The 17,647-nt window shown below is 42.3% G+C and overlaps 1 protein-coding gene across 4 annotated transcripts in view; it reads left to right on the forward strand.

Moving 5' to 3' along the window:
* THSD4 (thrombospondin type 1 domain containing 4) overlaps nt 1–17,647 on the forward strand; it is a 571,466-nt gene that overhangs the window by 356,311 nt on the left and 197,508 nt on the right. The window contains exon 1 of one of the 4 annotated variants that reach the window (XM_067752223.1): nt 11,991–12,077. The exons of the other annotated variants lie outside the window; for them this stretch is intronic. Coding sequence (XP_067608324.1) covers nt 12,006–12,077 — 72 coding nt within the window. The 5' untranslated portion in view covers nt 11,991–12,005. Of the gene's footprint in view, nt 1–11,990; nt 12,078–17,647 lie in introns of those variants that run through there. 4 annotated transcript variants of the gene reach the window in all.

A 17,647-nucleotide genomic window follows, 5' to 3' on the forward strand; every position in this document is an offset into this window, starting at 1 on the left:
TTATTGGTCTGTCCTACATGAGATGGTGAAAGGTTTTTCTTTACCTTCTAAGTAATCACCCAAGAAAGATTCCGTGTTTTATCAAAATGGTTTTCCTGTGCCTCATGTCTTCTTTAAGAGGTCTTCGATTATTTAAGAAAACTGACTCTCCACTATTAAAAGAACGAAGATTTTCACAACCAAGTAGCTTTCAAAAAATTCCTTTCTCCGTTGTCATTAAAAGTAAATAACATCATGTCTGTCAAGCGCCAGCATAGAGTAGGCAACTGATAAACGTTCGTTTCCTCGCCTCCCTGCACCTCATAATTTAAGCAATAACTCCCTCTGCAGCTTCTGTTTCTGAAACTGAAATATCTGAGCATTAACTGGTGGGATGATGAGACAGGCTTCTTCAGTGAATTCCTCAGATTTCCTGGATGGACTGAGATGAAGCAAAGGCAGGGGGAAATCTAGATATAAAACAGACATGAAAGAAGTCTGGGCTATCCAGGGTCACCTTACTACAAATATGCATCACATGCTTTTACAACACGGGTAACGGCGATGAACCCTCCCCTTCAGAAGATCCTGACTGCTATAGGCCAGACCTGTGATCCTTCTCTCTTGGGCCCACAGCCAGGTCATATTTCCTAGCCTTCCTGCAGTTGGATGTGGCCAGTGGAAGGTGAGAATCCTCCACTTCCTCCCCTCCTCGTCCGCCAGGTGGATGTCGATGTCCAGGGTGACCCTGAACGGCACGTGCTGAATCAGGCAGAGCCTCGGGCAGCCTGTATCTCTTAAGTGGCCACGTAGAGCAGAGCACCGCCTGCCCTACCATCTGTCCCACCATCTGGACTTTACCCAAATAAGAAATAAACTCTTAATGAAGCCATTAAAACCTCAAGGTTTATCTGTTACAGCAGCTACCACTACCTTAACTAATGAACTTGGTCAAACACGAGGTGAATTTTTTAAACTTTCTCCTTGTGCTAGCACTTGACACTTTTCTGAAGATGACTGCGCCATTTTGTATTTTGTTCCTATGGGAAAACAAATTTCATGATTGCTTAAAAACTAACTATGTGGTCTATCTATTCAAAAATATGCTGTGTATATTGATCATAAGAAGTATGGCACAGGGTTCTCTGTCAGCAAGAAGTCCATTTGATTTTTTTTTTGCCTAACAGTTTCCGCTGAAAGCCAGGGTTAGTGATTAACTACTTTTATTGTGTTTTAAATTAGATTAAACATTCCTGATGCCAGGTGCTGGGCTGACAAGGGAGAGCTCAGTAAAACAGGAGAAATAGAAGTGATTATTAGAAATTCAGAAATTAGAAAACTAAAGACATTTCTCAGGTATTCTCTATACTTGTATGTTTTCTTAAACAAACTATACTGAAAATAATTGTACCTTTCCCAGTCTTCAGCTTCATCAACCGTAAAATGAGGGATACTTAATCCATGGGATTTGAGGATTAAATGCGGCTCATGTCTCCCTCCCCGCCTAATGCCTGGCACAATAAACGTTAAATAACGCACACAGTAACTGTTGAAACCTTGACCTCTTTCTTAATGATTTGGTTTATTGGATTTTGCTTTGGAATTATGCTTAAGAACACGAGTTACACCCTCAGAGACTTGTAAACTCTCTGGCTGCTTACCTCAACATCAGTTGGTGCTAAATAGCAGTGGTTTTCGTTACGGTATCTACTTTTACAATTTATATTGGCTTCTTCTTACTACTTTTTACTGGTAGCTACAGCCTTGAAGTTACCTTCGTCAAATCCTTTTTATGGGAAGAAGAAAATAAAACACCCCGGTAGAAATTATTACTAAAAAATGAACAAGCTCTATATCCAAGCTGGGGGAGATACCCCAGGCAGAGCCGATTACCAGCCTTCAGAGGGCTGTTTCAACGGCTTGGGGGTCCATTACCTTCAACGCCAAGATTGTTGCTGGTTCCAGCAGGTTGAGGTTAACAGAAGTCAGAACTCCCTGCCTAGGTATGGCCTTGCTGCACTTTCAGCTTTTATGTCGGGAGGAAGGAGAGAGGAAAGAGAGGTAAAATGTGAAATAAGATTGGGGATTGAAGGTGGAAAGCTGGTGGAGGGTAAGAAGTAACTTTGGTTGCTCTTCTGTGTACACATCAAAAGTTTGAGAAACCCAGCCCTTAAAGCACCTGTTCTGAGTTACATTCTCACCAGCCTTATGTCGGACTACCCGCTTTTCTGAACTCTTGCCAATAGTGGGTATTACCATTCACAGAAACTCTTTTCCAGTGTATCAGGTGAACGTGGTATGATGTTATTTGGTTTCGTAATTCTTTGGTCACCCCTGATGTTCAATTGCTTTTCATCTTCCATTTTCGTATTGCGTTTGTATATCTTCATTTGTGAGTTTACTATTTCATGGTCTTTCCCATTTTTATTGTTATAGCCACCATTTTTTTTCTAAATGAAGATAATTTTGTTTTTCTTACTACATTTATTCCTCTGCTGCTCATTGTAGGAAAAAATAACTAAAATTTTTAAAACAAGAATGTGATTCATCTTTTATGTTTGCCCCAAACAGAATTAAGGATGCCATATTATGGTCTACTTTTTAAAAACAGCTTTATTAACAGTAATGCACATATACTAGTCACTCATTTAAAGTGTATAATGCCATATTTTTAGTATATTCAGAGTCATACAACCATCACCACAATCTAGTTTTTAGAAAGTTTCATCACCCCAAAAAGAAATACTACCCATTTCTTCTCACCCTCCTCAGGCCTAAGAAACTACTAATATACTTTCTGTCTCTATAAATTTGCCTATCCTACACATCTTATATTAATGGAATCAGTTAATAAGTGGACTTTTGTGACTGGGTTCTTTTACTTAACATAATATTTTCGAGGGCCATCATGTTGTAGCATGTATTAGCATTTCCTCCCTTTATTGCCAAATACTATGATATTGTTTGGGTATTTTTATTCATTCATCAGGTGATAAACATTTGAGTTGTTTCCACACTTTGGCTATTATGAATAATGCTGCTGTGAGCATCGATCCAATGAAAGCATTGTGTGGACATATGTTTTCACTTCTCTTAGGTGTATAACTAGGATTGGAATTGCTGGATCATGTGGTAATTCTACATTTAACTTTATAGTGCAGCTGCCAGATTGTTTTCCAAAGCAGCTGCGCCATTTTACATTTACCTCCAGTAGTGTGTGAGGGTTTTGATTTTTCCACATCCTCACCGACATTTGTTATTACCTGTATTTCTGACTAGCCGGTAAGAAGTGGTGTCTTATTGTAGTTTTGATTTGCATTTCCCTGATGACTAATGATGTTGACCATCTTTTCATGTGCTTATTGGGCATTTGTATATTTTGGGGGGGAAAATGTCTGTTCAAGTTCTTTGCCTACTTTATAATTGGGTTGTGGGTTTTTTTGTTATTAAGTTTAGGAATATTTTATATATTCTGGATATAAGTCCCGTATCAGATATATGATTTGTAAATATTTTCACCCAACCTGTGGTTTGTGTTTATCGTGAGCAGCACAAAAGTCTTCAATTTCAATGAAGTCTCACTTATTTCCTCCTTTGTCACTTGTGTTTTTGGTGTCTTATCTAAGAAACTGTCACCTAACCCAAGGTCATGAAGTTGCTCCTATGTTTCTTCTAGGAGTTTTACAGTTTTAGCTCTTACATTTAGATCTATATATTAGTGTCTATGGCTGCTGTAAACTAACACAAACAGGAGCTCAAAATAACGCAAATTGATTTTCATACAGTTCTGGAGGTCAGAAGTCTGAAATGGGTCTCACTAGGCTAAAATCAAGGTGTTAGCAGGCTGCATTCCTTGTGGAGGTGCTAGAGAAGAATTCCTATTTTGTTCCCTTTTCCACCTTCTAGAGACTGTCCACATTCATTGGCTCATGGCTCCCTTTTATCTTCAAAGCCAGCAATGGCAAGTTGAGTTCTTCTCACACCAAATTACAGTCAGCCCTCAGTATCCATTGGTTCTGCATCTGTGAATTCAACCAACTGAAGATAGAAAATATTTGGGAAAAAAAATTCCAGAAGGTTCCAAAAAAGCAAAACTGGAATTTGCCACATGCCAGTAACTATTTACATAGCATTTACATTGTATTAGGTGTTGTAAGTAATCTAGAGATGATTTAAAGTATACAGGAGGATGTGCATAGGTTATATGCAAATACTATGCCATTTTATATGAGGGACTTGTGCATCCACAGATTTTGGTATCCACGGGGTTCTGGAACCAGTCCTCCCAGAATACCGAGGGAAGGACAACTGTACTCTTGATTTCCTCTTCTGCCTCACTTTTCCACATTTAAGGAACTTTATGATTACACTGGGCCCACCTGGATAGTCAAGATACTATTCCTATTTCAAAGTAATCTGATTAGCCACCTTAATTCCATTTGTTATCTTAATTACCCTCTGCCGTGTAATGCAACGTATTCGAAGATTCTGAAGATTAGAACATGGACATCTTTGAGGGACTATTATTCTGCCTGTCATAGACTGTAATCCATCTTGGGTTAATTTTTGTGTGTGGTGTGTGGTAGAGGTCCAGCTTCAATCTTCTGCCTGTGGACATCCAGTTATCCCAGCACTATTTGTTGAGAAGACTCTTCTTCCATTTAAGTGGCCTACTTTTGTCTTCAAACAATATAATATCAAAATGTACCCATATCAATAAATATATGACATAGTTACTTTAAATGATTGGATGGGATTTCACTTTTTGGATATACCTTACTTTATTTAGCAACTTCGCTATTGGACATTGCTTTTAGCCTTTCCCTATTAAAATAGACATTATCTGATTTATGGGTTTTTAAAAATATATTATGGACACAAACCCTTTTCCTTTATAGATGTTGTAAATTACCTTTGAAATTGGTCACTTCTTTTCACCATCCTGGTTTAAGCTCTTATCCCTTTCAGCTGGACTCCAGCCAGAATCTTCTCACTGGTCTCCCAGCCTCCACTGTTGCCTCTCTTCAGCCCTTTCTCTATAAACAGAGTAACCTTTGCAAAATGCAATTCTAGTCATGTAACTGCTGCCTCTGCTTTTAAAACAGATTCTCATTAAAAAAAGGATGGAACTCTTTATCGTGGCTCCTCCCTTAGTCTTCAGCCTAATCTGATGCTGTGCTCCCACTCGCCCACTCTCTCTGCATCCACACCTGCTTCCTCTCAGGTCCTTGTGAAAGCCATTGTTGCTCCTGTCACAAGCCAATCTCCCTAATGAGGACAAGCCTCTTATATCACCACATATCTTTTCTTTGCAGCCCTTTTCACGTTGCAATTTTTAATTTACTTATTGGGTTTCATTAATGTTGGCCTCCTGCACCAGACAGCAAGCTCCACAAAGATAGGAATTGAGTCTGCTTTTGCTGATCCCTGTCTCTCCAAGTCCCAGCACATGATAAGTACTGATATTTTAAGTTATTTACTAGTGAAATACATTTTCTACTGTGTATTTGACTTTAAATTATGTTAATGGTATGTACATTTTTGATTTACGAAATCTTAAAAGTACATATAAATCTTTCTTCTATGATTCCTGCCTTTGTTAGAACTATGCTTAAAAGTCCTCCCCCACTCCAGGAATACAGAAATATTGACCTTTTTTTTTTTTTTTACTGCTTTCAAACTTCTGTTGTTTGCATTAAAATCGTCGATCTACCTGCAGTTTATTTTTAGCATATGGTATAATTTATGGAATAACTATTTACTTCCCAAATAGCCATTTTCCTAACACTTTTCCATCCTTTCCTTGCAGATCTGTAGTGATTCATTGCTTGCACCCTAAATCCTTTTCCATGTTTAGTTCTGTAAATAATGTCTATTCTTACACTGGTAGTATTTGCCACTGTTTTCATTATTGTAGCTTTATGCTATGTTTTAGTATCTGACAGTCACATTTTCTAAGAAAATATGTTTTTAATAAAATAATACTTTCAAGTTATACAACTTGAATTCAGGTTACTAGACAGCGAACTGTTGGGTAGAGCAACACACATCCTTGAGCCCCACCCCCAGAGTCTCTGAGTCAGTAGGTCTGGAGTGGGGCCCAAGTATTTACATCTCTAGCAAGTTTCCTGATGATGGTGATGCTGCTGGTCCAGGGACCACAATTTGAGAACCTCTGCCTTAGGGTAAATAATTGAAATGAAGAATGTGGTCAACATGAGAATGGTCTTGATGTCTGCATTCATTCCCTGGTGTCCTCTCAGACTTAGGATGAGCCTACCCCCTGTACTTTGTGTAAGCATCTCCCTGACCGTGTCTCTGGCCCTGCTCCTGCCTCAAATTCAAAGGCGAGCCAAGAAGCATAGCCCTCCTTTCAGGGACCCTGCAAGGCGCTCAGCCCAATAGCACAGGTGCCCTACTGGTTACAAGAGTCGGGCTTTGGCCCCTCATAAGCAGAAACTAGAGAAAGGGAAGGACCTGTGACTCCCTTTGCTGGGGAGCTTCTCATGATTTTCCTTATGTTTAAGGGGAATAGAGCTGAGAACTCCCCTTTGCTTTCCGCATTCCCACTTCCTTGGCTATTTAATGGCTCCATGGTCCACACAAAGCGAGAGTTAATTACTAACATCTGCTCCCGGACCAATAGCCAACTTCTTGACAAAGATTTTGTTTCCACCTAGTCCATACAATGTAAGCATATTTAAGGAAATCAAAGTAGTTTGACCTGTTTAGCCGTATAGTATATACCTCTGTGGAGAAAGTGGCATCTTACTTCTTCCTTCATAAAGGGATGGACATTCTTTGCAGGAAATAAAATGGCCTTACAGGTGCTATTTGCATGTTTTCCCTGTTTTTTGTTACTCATATTTCTCCCACTCACTTATATTTTCTCTATCTAGGTCACACAAAAGTTAGGTTGGAAATTGTCTCCATTTCCTGGAGGGATTCAGTTTCTGGAAATTTCTCCTTTTCATTTTTTACTTCGTAGTATCTAAAATGTGCCATTAGAAGACCTCTCCTCCCATCACAAGCAGACGAGAGTTTCCTATAGGACACTTTCTTGCATTCATTCCCTAATTCAATGCACACTGAATGAGGCAACGTGTGGAGCCATGGGAACACAGAAAGATACATCTCCTGTCATCAAGGCCTCACTCTCGACTGATGAAGGCAGATACATTAGCTAACAATTACAATAAATATTGCAGTGGAGGAAATCAGAGGATGCCTGGGGACAAAGGCCCAGGGCACTGCCCTCAGCTTGGTGGGGAGCCCGTCAAGGCATAACGCCCAGGAAGGGTGACATTTAAGTGAATCATTGATGGAGGGGGTTTGTGTATGTATTTATTTATTTCTATTATTAACTGTTATTATTACCTCATTTTTATTTACTTTTGGAATAGCAATACACTCGCATGTTTGACAATTCAGTTAATATGAAAGGGATATAGAAGTGCCGCCCCATAGAAATACGTGATTTAAAATTTTTCTAGTAGCTGCATTTTAAAAAGCAAAACAAAATAAGTTGTGTAATACCATACTTTATTTAAACCAACATATATGAAATTATCATTCCAACATCTAATCAGCAAAAAAACATATTAGTGTGAGATATCTTACATTCTTTTTTCATACCAGGTCTTCCCACTGGACAAAGTATAGTTTACATTTATAACACATCACAATTTGGAAAAGCCACATTTCAAGGGCTCAATAACCACACGTGACTAAGTGGCTACATAGTCATAAGTTTCAACCCCATTTCTGCCCTGAAGCTACTGAGTTCCCCTCCCTAGAAGCAGGCACTGTGGGCAGCCTCAGGTGTGTTCTTCTGCAGATAGTTATTATGTCTACCAGCAATTATAAACACATATTCACAAATAATAGGATAATAATTACACAGTTGTGCATCCTACTTTTTTTCACTGAGTAAATCTTGAAGATGTTTCATTATATGGGACACAAGCTCAATCTCTTTCCTGCTGCCGAGTATCCTATTTTTCATTTAGTCCTTATCGATGGGCTTGTAGGTGGTTTCCAGTATTCGGTGCTTATTTGAGCTGGATTTTCAGAGGCAGAGGGCCACAGGTACTAACCCACTGAGGTTGAGGGAATGATATTCTAGAGAGACTGTCATGAAGGAAGGCACGGGGCACAAGGACACATGGCATTTAGGGATAATTTCTTGTGGCTCAAGACATCTGGACAGTGGAGTGTGTGTGAACAGAAAAGAGGATGAGGAAGCTGGAAGGGCAGGAAGAGACCAGATTATAAACAGCCTCGCCAGGAGTTATTAGGAGTTTGGACTTCATCCATAATGGAGAGCAATCAAAAGGTTTTCAGAAGCAGGGAAGAATTAATAGATGATTGAATTAATAAATAAATGGGGCAGGAGGGAGCAATCTTCCATACGGATGAATTCTGATTAATAGATGTAGATGGGAAACAGAAAATAGCCATTTAGAGGACTACAGTAATAACTGCTGCAGGCAAGATCTACCTATGAATATTCAAATTAGTGGATGAAACTTTGAGAAACAGAATACTTGCATAGCCTCAAAGTATTTCCCCCAAAATATGTATTAATTATTGTGATGGTTTTAACATATGTCCAAATATTCTTTGATACTCCCTCTCCAGGAAGTTGAGCTTAATTCCACTGGACTTGCTCACTCACTTCTAATGAATAAGGTATGGAAAAGGAAAAATACTAACTTTACAGTGGACAAACCTGGCAGACACCACCTCAACCAAGTGATCAAGGTCAACATCACCAGGAATGTTGATATAGGGTTGCCCTTGACAAATGTGATGAGGAGGGTACTTCACCTCTGTGGTATACTTCCTCAAAACCCATAACCAGGTCTAATTATGAGAAAACATCAGATAAACCCAAATTGAGGGACATTCTACAAAAAAGCTAATCAATATTCTTCAAAAGTGTCAAGGTCATAAAAAACAAAGACTGAGAAACTGTCACATACCAGAAAAGACCAAAGAGATGTGGAATCCTGGGATGGACTCCTGGAACGTTCAAAGGACATTGGGGGAAAACTGGGGAAATATGACTGAAGTCTTTATTTTAGTTAATATCATTGTACCAGTGTGAATGTCTTAGTTTTCGTAAAGGTACCATAGCCATTTAAGATGTTAACATTGGAAGGAGCTGGGTGAAGATATACCATGATACTCTGTGCTATCTTTGCAAACGTTCTATAAATATAAAATTATTTCAAAATAAAAGTTTAAAAAAAAAGAATCAGGGGAGTGACATGATTAGATTCACATTTTAGAAGAATCCCAGTGATTGCAGTGGGGAAGAAGTTTGGAAGGGGAAAGACTAGAGTAGGGAGGTTACAAGGTCTTGTTACAAAAAGTCAGGAAGGGATAGTGGAGGCCCAAATGGGGGCAGAGGCATCAGGAATCTGGGGCAATGGACAGATTGGAGAGAGCTCTAGAAGGAAACTCAATCAGATCTGGTGATGGTTTGGTAAGGAAGTACGAGAACTCAAGATAACACCCAGGGGCTTCCCTGGTGCGATGGGGAGCGGCAGATTAAGCTTCGCTCGCTAGCCCACTGCTCATCTCCTGCTGGGCGGCCCGGTTCCTAACTGGGGGTTGGGGACCCCTGATCTATACAGTGGAATATTATTCAACCTTAAAAAGGAATGAAGTTCTGATGCATCCTACAACACGGATGAAACTTGAAAATATCACGCTAAGTAAAATGTCAGATACGAAAGGACAAATATGTGATTCCACTTAGTTGAGCAGCCGAGAGCAGGCCACTTCATAAAGACAGAAAGGTGAATAAAGGTTACCCGGAGTCGGGAGGAGGGAGAATCGAGGAGTTATTATTTAATGAATACAGAGTTTCTGTTTGGGATGATGAAAAAGTTCTGGAAATGGATAGTGGTGATGGTGGTACAACATTGTGAATATACTAAAATGCCTCTGAATTATACACTTAAAAATGGTTAAAGTGGTAACATTTTATGCTGTGTGTATTTTACCACAATATTAAAAAAAAAAAAATAGAAGGCCGTGGTTAATGCTGCAAAGAAACCAAATAAGATAAGCTCTGAAGAATTATCCTTTGCAGTCTGTGCCATGGAGGCCATTGCTGTTATTTCCAGAGCCCTTGCAGTGGAGAAAAGGTGTTAAAAATCAGATTGCAGTGGATTGAAGGACGATGGGGAGGCGTGTGGACCAGACATTGGCAAACTCTGGCCAAATCTGGCCCGCTACCTGTTTCTGTAAATAAAGTTGTCCCGGAACACAGCCCACCCCTTCCCGTATGTATTGCCTTCGGTTGCTCTTGTGCTACCCCAGCAGAGCTGAGTAGCTGCCACAGAACGCATGTGATCTGCAAAGCTGCAAATATTCATTATCTGGCCCTTTACAGAAAGCTCCCCAACCCCCGGACTAGACAAGACCCCTGGTCTTTCAAGAAGTTTGGTTTTCTTAGACAATTCCTGCGTTTCTGGTGAGGTTATTGAGTAGATGACAGTGCCCCTTCAGTCACCTAGCGTAACAGACCCCATGCTAAGCAATAATAGTAATGAATAAGAAAGAGAAAGCAGAGGAGGAAGGGGAAGAGAAGAAGTTCATTCCTTCCTTTCTCTAACGAGATATTATCTTCACCATTACCTTCTGTCTCTTACAGCCCTGGAAAAAGGGATTGAAAGTCCCTTCACCCAACTGCCAAAAAAACTCCCCACTAGTAAATTGTCACATGACTGGTGATAATAAACGTTCTGAAGTGGCTACAAACTGCAGTTTCGTTTAAAGTTTCCTCATTAATGCAAGAAGGTGCCCACTACCTGAGGTTTTTCAAGTGTCTATTAATTTACTTTCTGGCACTGAGTGCCAATACTTATTCAGATCAAAGAGAAAGCCGATGTCTTTAGCACTTACTGTGTATCCGGAACTATGCCAAGTTTTGTGCCTAGGTGACCTCACTGATAATCATCAAAACCCCGCAGATGGCCTTTCCCCATTTGACTTGTGGAACGGCTGAGGCTCACTGTAAGCTTTAGCATGACCTGCTCCCCAGCCTGCTCCTGTGCTCCCTCTGTCCATAAGCCCCACTTTGATGGTCAATGTGATTCTGCCCAGAGGTATGGCTCTAAAACCATCCTGCTTTCATGCACTCTGCCAGTGTCATCTAATACCTGGGTTTCACTTGTTCCCACCTTACCATTTATTTTTATATCATCTGCAATAATTCCTCAAGCTCTTGGTTAGACACAGAGACCCAGTGAGGCGGCAGGAGGGGGTTATAGTGGCTTCCTCACTTCCCATCTATTCATGTCCTGGTGATCGGCACGTAAACACATAGCAGTCAAACGCATAGTGGGACTTCTTTCCTCTTCGAGGCTGCCCTTGATAGCACAGCCTGTGACTGCCTAGATTTCTGCTGCCATCAAATCAGAACTAAAAGGGAACTCGGAGGTCATCGACCCAACCCTTGACTGTACCACTGAGAAAACCAGCCGAGGAGCAGAGAGGGTTAGCAACTTATCCAGGCACACACAGCTTGTCAGTAGCAGATCCTGGACTAGGAAGGCCCCAGTTGTTCCAGCTCCCAGCCTAGGGCTTATCCTGCTTCAGTTCACTGCCTCCTGCCTGCCTCAGTTGATGAAGCAGGGGCCGTCTGCCTGCCTGTGGAGTGCTTACCTTGGAGCCCTTTTCATGAATGAGACCAGATGCGGAACTCCACATTGATCATTTCTGTCCCTCCCCTTTCTGCTTTCGGTTAAAGGCAGCCCCCCAGCTCCCAGCTGGCTCCTGTCCCCTCCCCCAGCTGGGAGAAGTTATTACATGAAGAGATCAGCTTACCAGTTTTCTTCCGAGCAGAGGCTGAGCTCGGAGCTCCGGGTAGTACAGTGAGGGAGAGCCGAGGGAAGCAGCGCTGTGCCTAGCGGAACTCCGGGGCTGGAATCCCGAGACACAAGTGCATCTGCTAGCTGTTAGCACTTGGCAGACGGACTTCTCCTCTAGGGTAGTTCTAACGTTGGGTAATAATGTTTGTCAGCTACCTGATATTAACATTGCTCCACGTTCAAACAGCAGTGTTAGCAAGACCTGGGGGAGAGGTAAGCCAAATAAAATATCTTGTCAGAAGTTGTATTTTTGTCAGCATTATATTTCCTCTTCTATCTACCAAGAGGGATCAAGGAAGGGGTTTTTATGGTGTGTAAAGAGTCATGCTTGATTTTGCTTTTTTAGGCTTGCCTTGCCTTTTCTTACAGGAAGACTTCTTTTCTTCTTGAAAAATCCTATAATTTCTAAAATCTTCTTCTGGTACAGCTGCCGCACCAGGGCATTGGCATGGTCTTGGTGACAGATGCCTGGAGCATGTACGTTTCTAGTTCTGCTGTTGCAAAAAAAAAAAAAAATGTACATGTCAGATTCCAGTAGAGACTATTACCTGTTGCGAATTTTTCTCCAGTATTGCATATGCATGCTAGAGGGTGCATACTAGAGGAATTGCTTTTCTTTGCTGCTTTTGCATTACATTTTCCTCCTTTTTTGCTTTGATGTGCTTGGGAAAAAAACTGTGTTTAACTTTGTATCATAGGTTTGAAGAAGGGTAGTGATACATAACAGGGCTCAGAGTGTCCCAGGTCTACTGATCTACCATAGAAGGGAGGCATGTTTAAGACCCATGAAGATGATTTATTCTTATTGGTTTAGCTCATATGTTTGCTGGATACATTTTTGAACATCATAAATGCCTGTAGGAGCCAGTCTTTGACACAGCGATTGGAAGGGATGATCATATGGGCTGGAGAGGGAAGCATGTAGGTGTATCCACCCTCACCTGCAAATAAGCCTGCAACAAATTTACCTCTTCCACTGCTTTTACTCCTTATTCTGATGAAGAGTCTTGGAGACTGATGGCTGAGTAATGAAAGGACAGCCTTTTGCCTGAATCTATCTTCCTCTTTGAAAAGCCAAGTGAAAAGTGTATCTCCTAGAAAGGCCACTGGGCCACTTCACAGCTCTGCCTTTTGTTAGCATTGTGGGGATGGAGCAGGCTCTGAAAGCCTCCTGTAATGACTTTCCCTTTTCTAAGAGGAGTGGGACTGAGCTGCTCCCAAATCCGGGCTGCAAGGCAAGCTATGGTTGCAGCAGGCTCTTTACTCTGTTCAAAGCAGACATGGTACAGAGGCGTGCAGCAATGGGTCATTTGTTCTGGGCTTTTAGCCTATTAGTTACCCATGTCTTCTGCTCTGCAGATATTTTCTGGGCCTGTTGGGTGGGGGGAGGCGGGGTCTTGAATGGGAGCTGGAGGAACTGAATGGGTTAGTGATGCGGAGGCAGAAAGCAGACCCTTACCCTCTAGTTGCAGTTGAAGTTCGCAACTTCCCTGTTGATTTTTTAGTGGAGTAAATGACAAATGGGCCGGCCTGACTCAGCCTGGAGCACTTAAGCATGTGAGAGGAGAGCTCATATGGAAAATATTTCTATCACCGCTGCATACGCATATGGTCTGGGGAGACCCCCATACAGAGCAAATCACAGCGCTCCAACAGCCCCTCAGTGGCGTGCCAATTACTCTTATTAACAGCGGGGCCAAGGGCAGGCTCCAGTTACCTGCACACAGCTGGCTCCCAGGGAAGGCCACTCCGCAATGCGTGTGCTTCAAGCCTTGTGTCACATGCGGTGAGGCCAGTGGCTCTGTTTCACTTTACAGTCAGCACAGCAGATGAAAACTTCAAGGGGATTACACGGGCTCATCCAAATCTTGACTGTTCAGGCGGCACTTAGCACTCAGGAGAGGAAGGCAGAACTTCTGTCTTTTGAATTAAAGTGTGTGTGTGTGTGTGTGTGTGTGTGTGTGCACGCGCGCGTGCTTAATACTCAGAAAAGCCAATCAGAGGTGATGAATGCCTGCTGTCTCTTCCTTTGTTCTACCCTGCTATGCTAAATAAAGACCCTCCTGTGCCTTTTCCTCTTTTCTTTCTAGTTTACCTTCCTTCTGTGTGTGTGTGTGTGTGTGTGTGTGCGCGCCGCTGCAAAGCCTTGGCTCCATAACTACTCTGCTCCTAGAAAACTGTACAATTAAGATTCCTTTCCCCTTGTTGGAAATGAAACGATGAGGAAGAACATGAGTATGAACTGCTCCCCTTCCCTCCTTAAAAAGAATGTCGTTTATATGGAGCTTTGGAGAATGTGGCATTTCTTTATAAGAGCCTCTTTTTTTATAACCAGGTTACTTACAAAACGCACCCGTAAACATGTGGTGTCACCCAGATTTTCATTTTCTCGGCCAGACGGTTTTCTTGCAGGTTTTAATTACCTTCCCTTTAGATGTCTATGAAAACACATGAGGAAAAAGAAGGAAGGGGAAGAGAGTGTCATACACCTCGTGGTGTTTGACTGGCTGTGTTCTCAGTGTGGATGGACGCCAAGCAGCAAACTCTGACCAGGAGCTCACAGACTCGGTTTTCTAGGGTGTGAGGTCCTTCCAGATAACCAGGGGCTGACAGGTGGTGGGAAGAAGGGGTGAGATTCAAAGCAAGTCTTATTTAGCGTCCTGTTGCTGGCACTGTTGCGTTGGTGACTGTCAACCACGGACAGAACAACCCAGTATGGGGTCGGTGCATGGGTTGGAGAACAAACACAGAGAACGACTGTTCCCTCTTTCATTTTCTGGTTGCAGGAGCATTAAACTAAGAACGCTGAGGCCCCTAGAATGCTTTTGCCGTTGTCACAATAGGACAGCATTGGTGTTCACTTGTACAGACTGTGTGCATCCCTTGAAAGAATGTAAAGGACCGTGAATCAGGCTGGACCTTGGGTGCATTTTTCAGTGTGGGAAGCATGCCAGGATCCAGTTTCTTTGCAGGATGCAAGTGAATGGTGTGTGGGGATGTGTGTGTACATTTCCTGAACTTGGACTTACCTTCTCAGATAAGACCAATGCGATACAGTTATATGTGCAGAGGGGGTGGCAGAGGCAACTGGAAACCTGTATAGTTGGTACACTGTGGTGAGACAGATTCCTAGAAGTGAGCCAAAAAGACGTTTATTTTAATTTTGATGAAGCAATTTGGCAAAACGTATCAAAATTAAAAATAAATCTCTCAGCTGCTAACAGATACGGGCTATCTTTTGTGGTGATGAAAATGTTTCCGAGTTAGTGGTAACGGTTGCACAATCTTGTGATTGTACTGAATCGTACCTTTTAAAAGAGCAAATTTGATGGCATGTGAATAATATCTCAACTTATTTCATTAAAACTAAGAAGTATCTCTTTGACGCAGCTTTTCCATTTCTAATACTTTATCAAATAGATCTACTCTGAATGTGCAAAATGCCCTGTAAACCATTTTCCACTGTGTAGCTGTTACAACAACCTAAATGCCCGTCAGTGGGGGACAGATGCACCCAAAGTCCAGCCTGACTCTCAGTCCTTTACATTCTTTCAGGGGATGCACACAGCCTGTGCAAGTGGACACCAATGCTGTCCTATTGTGACGAGGGCAAGGGCATTCTAGGGACCTAGAGTGGACCTAGCATTAAACCTCTTAGTTTAATGCTCCTGCAGCCAGAAAATGAAAGAAGGAATAGCCCTTCTCTGTTTGTTTTCAAACCCGTGCACCGACCCCATACTGGGTTGTTCTGTCCTTGGTTGACAATCATCACCAAGGTGTTCAGAAAGAATGGGGTAGCTCTACACGCACTGATACGAAATGACCACCAGGATATGTAGTTAGGTAAGAATAGAACAACGTGTATAAAATGCTACGATTTTTGTGAAATGTGTTAACATATTTGTCCATCCTCTCTCTGGAAGGATATATGAGAAAATGAGGGGGAAAATAGAGTGGCTGGGGAAGGAGAGCCGGTGAGACTTGATTTACTATATACCTTTGGTACCTTTTGAATTGTGTGCAGTGAGCATGTCTTATCAGTTAAAAAATAATAATATGCTTGATGTAATAATAAATCACTTAGTAATAAAATATGTGATATAATAGATAACATCCTCAACAATTGCTCATAGCAGGTGTCAAGGTGAAGTGTTTATGACTTAATAGGCTTGACACAAGTTCAGCTCAATGAAGTGATTCCTTGAGGGCTAAAATGATGTTCTTTACATGGCGCATTCATTCAGTTAACACCTACTTAAAACCCCTGTTTTGTCATTTTACAATGAGGATAACAACAGTAGCTATTTTAAGGGTGGTTGGAAGGATTACCACCAACCAACAGACTCACAGATATGGAGGACAGACTAGTGGTTACCAGTGGGGAGAAAGAACGGAGAGGGGCAAGATAGAGGCATAGGATTAAGAGGTTCCAACTACTATGCCTAAATAAATAAGCTATAGGGATATATTGTGGAGCACAGGGAATGTAGCCTATAACTATAAATGGGGTATAACCTTAAAAAATTGTGAACTACTGTGTTGTACACCTGAAATTTATATAATATTGTAAATCAACTATACCTCAATTTAAAAAAAAAGATTTTTAAAATGTGATAATAGGGCTTCCCTGGTGGCGCAGTGGATGAGAGTCCGCCTGCCGATGCAGGGGACACGGGTTCGTGCCCCGGTCCGGGGGGGATCCCACATGCCGCGGAGCGGCTGGGCCCGTGAGCCATGGCCGCTGAGCCTGCGCATCCGGAGCCTGTGCTCCGCAACGGGAGAGGCCACAGCAGTGAGAGGCCCGCGTACCGCAAAAAAAAAAAAAGGGGGGGGGGTCACAGAGTGCAAACAATTAATGATTATGCAATAAGAAGCTCTCTTTAATTGCAAGAGCAGGGGCAAAGAAGCAGTGAAATCTGCCTAAGAAAGTGAAGAAAGATTCCACAGACAATGTCAATTTGAAAAACTCAGTGTTTTGCATTGGGGCTCTTCAAGACAACCCCCAGGTTCAGTGATTCACAGTGATTCTATAAATCAGCATATACTTGCACTTACAGCTGTAAATTATCACAGTGACAGGATACAAGAAAACCAACAAAGAAGAAGGTGCATGGGGTGAAGCTGGCGGGGGAACCAGACGAAAGTTCCAATGAAGTAGAGTCACACAGGGCCCACTTCATTCCCCCAGCAATGTGTTATGACAACACGTGTGAAGTATTGCCAACCAGGGAAGCTTGTAGACACTCAGCACCTCAGGTTTTTGTTGGGGGCTGGCCACGCAGGCACTCTCTGCCTGCCATGTACCAACATTGCAGACTCCCGAAGGGAAACAGCTATTCAGCATAAACCGAATTGTTCATACAGTACATGCAAGTGAGCCCCTCTTACCAGTTCTGGGAATGGTGAGCACCCTCCCAAAATCCAAGTTCCCAGACACCAGCCAATGGCCAACCTCATAAGCAGGTGTTTTTTTTGGCTGTGTTGGGTCTTCGTTGCCGCGCGCGGGCTTTCTCTAGTTGCAGCGAGCAGGGGCTACTCTTCGACGCGGTGCGTGGGCTTCTCATTGTGGTGGTTTCTCTTGTTGCGGAGCACGGGCTCTAGGCGCGTGGGCTTCAGTAGTTGTGGCACCTGGGCTCAGTAGTTGTGGTGCACGGGCTTAGTTGCTCCGCGGCATGTGGCATCTTCCCGGACCAGGGCTCGAGCCCATGTCCCCTGCATTGGCAGGCAGATTCTTAACCGCTGCGCCACCAGGGAAGCCCCATAAGCAGGTATTTTTAAAGGAG

The sequence above is a fragment of the Pseudorca crassidens genome, chromosome 1 (genome assembly GCF_039906515.1).
Source record: "Pseudorca crassidens isolate mPseCra1 chromosome 1, mPseCra1.hap1, whole genome shotgun sequence".
Taxonomy (NCBI): domain Eukaryota; kingdom Metazoa; phylum Chordata; class Mammalia; order Artiodactyla; family Delphinidae; genus Pseudorca; species Pseudorca crassidens.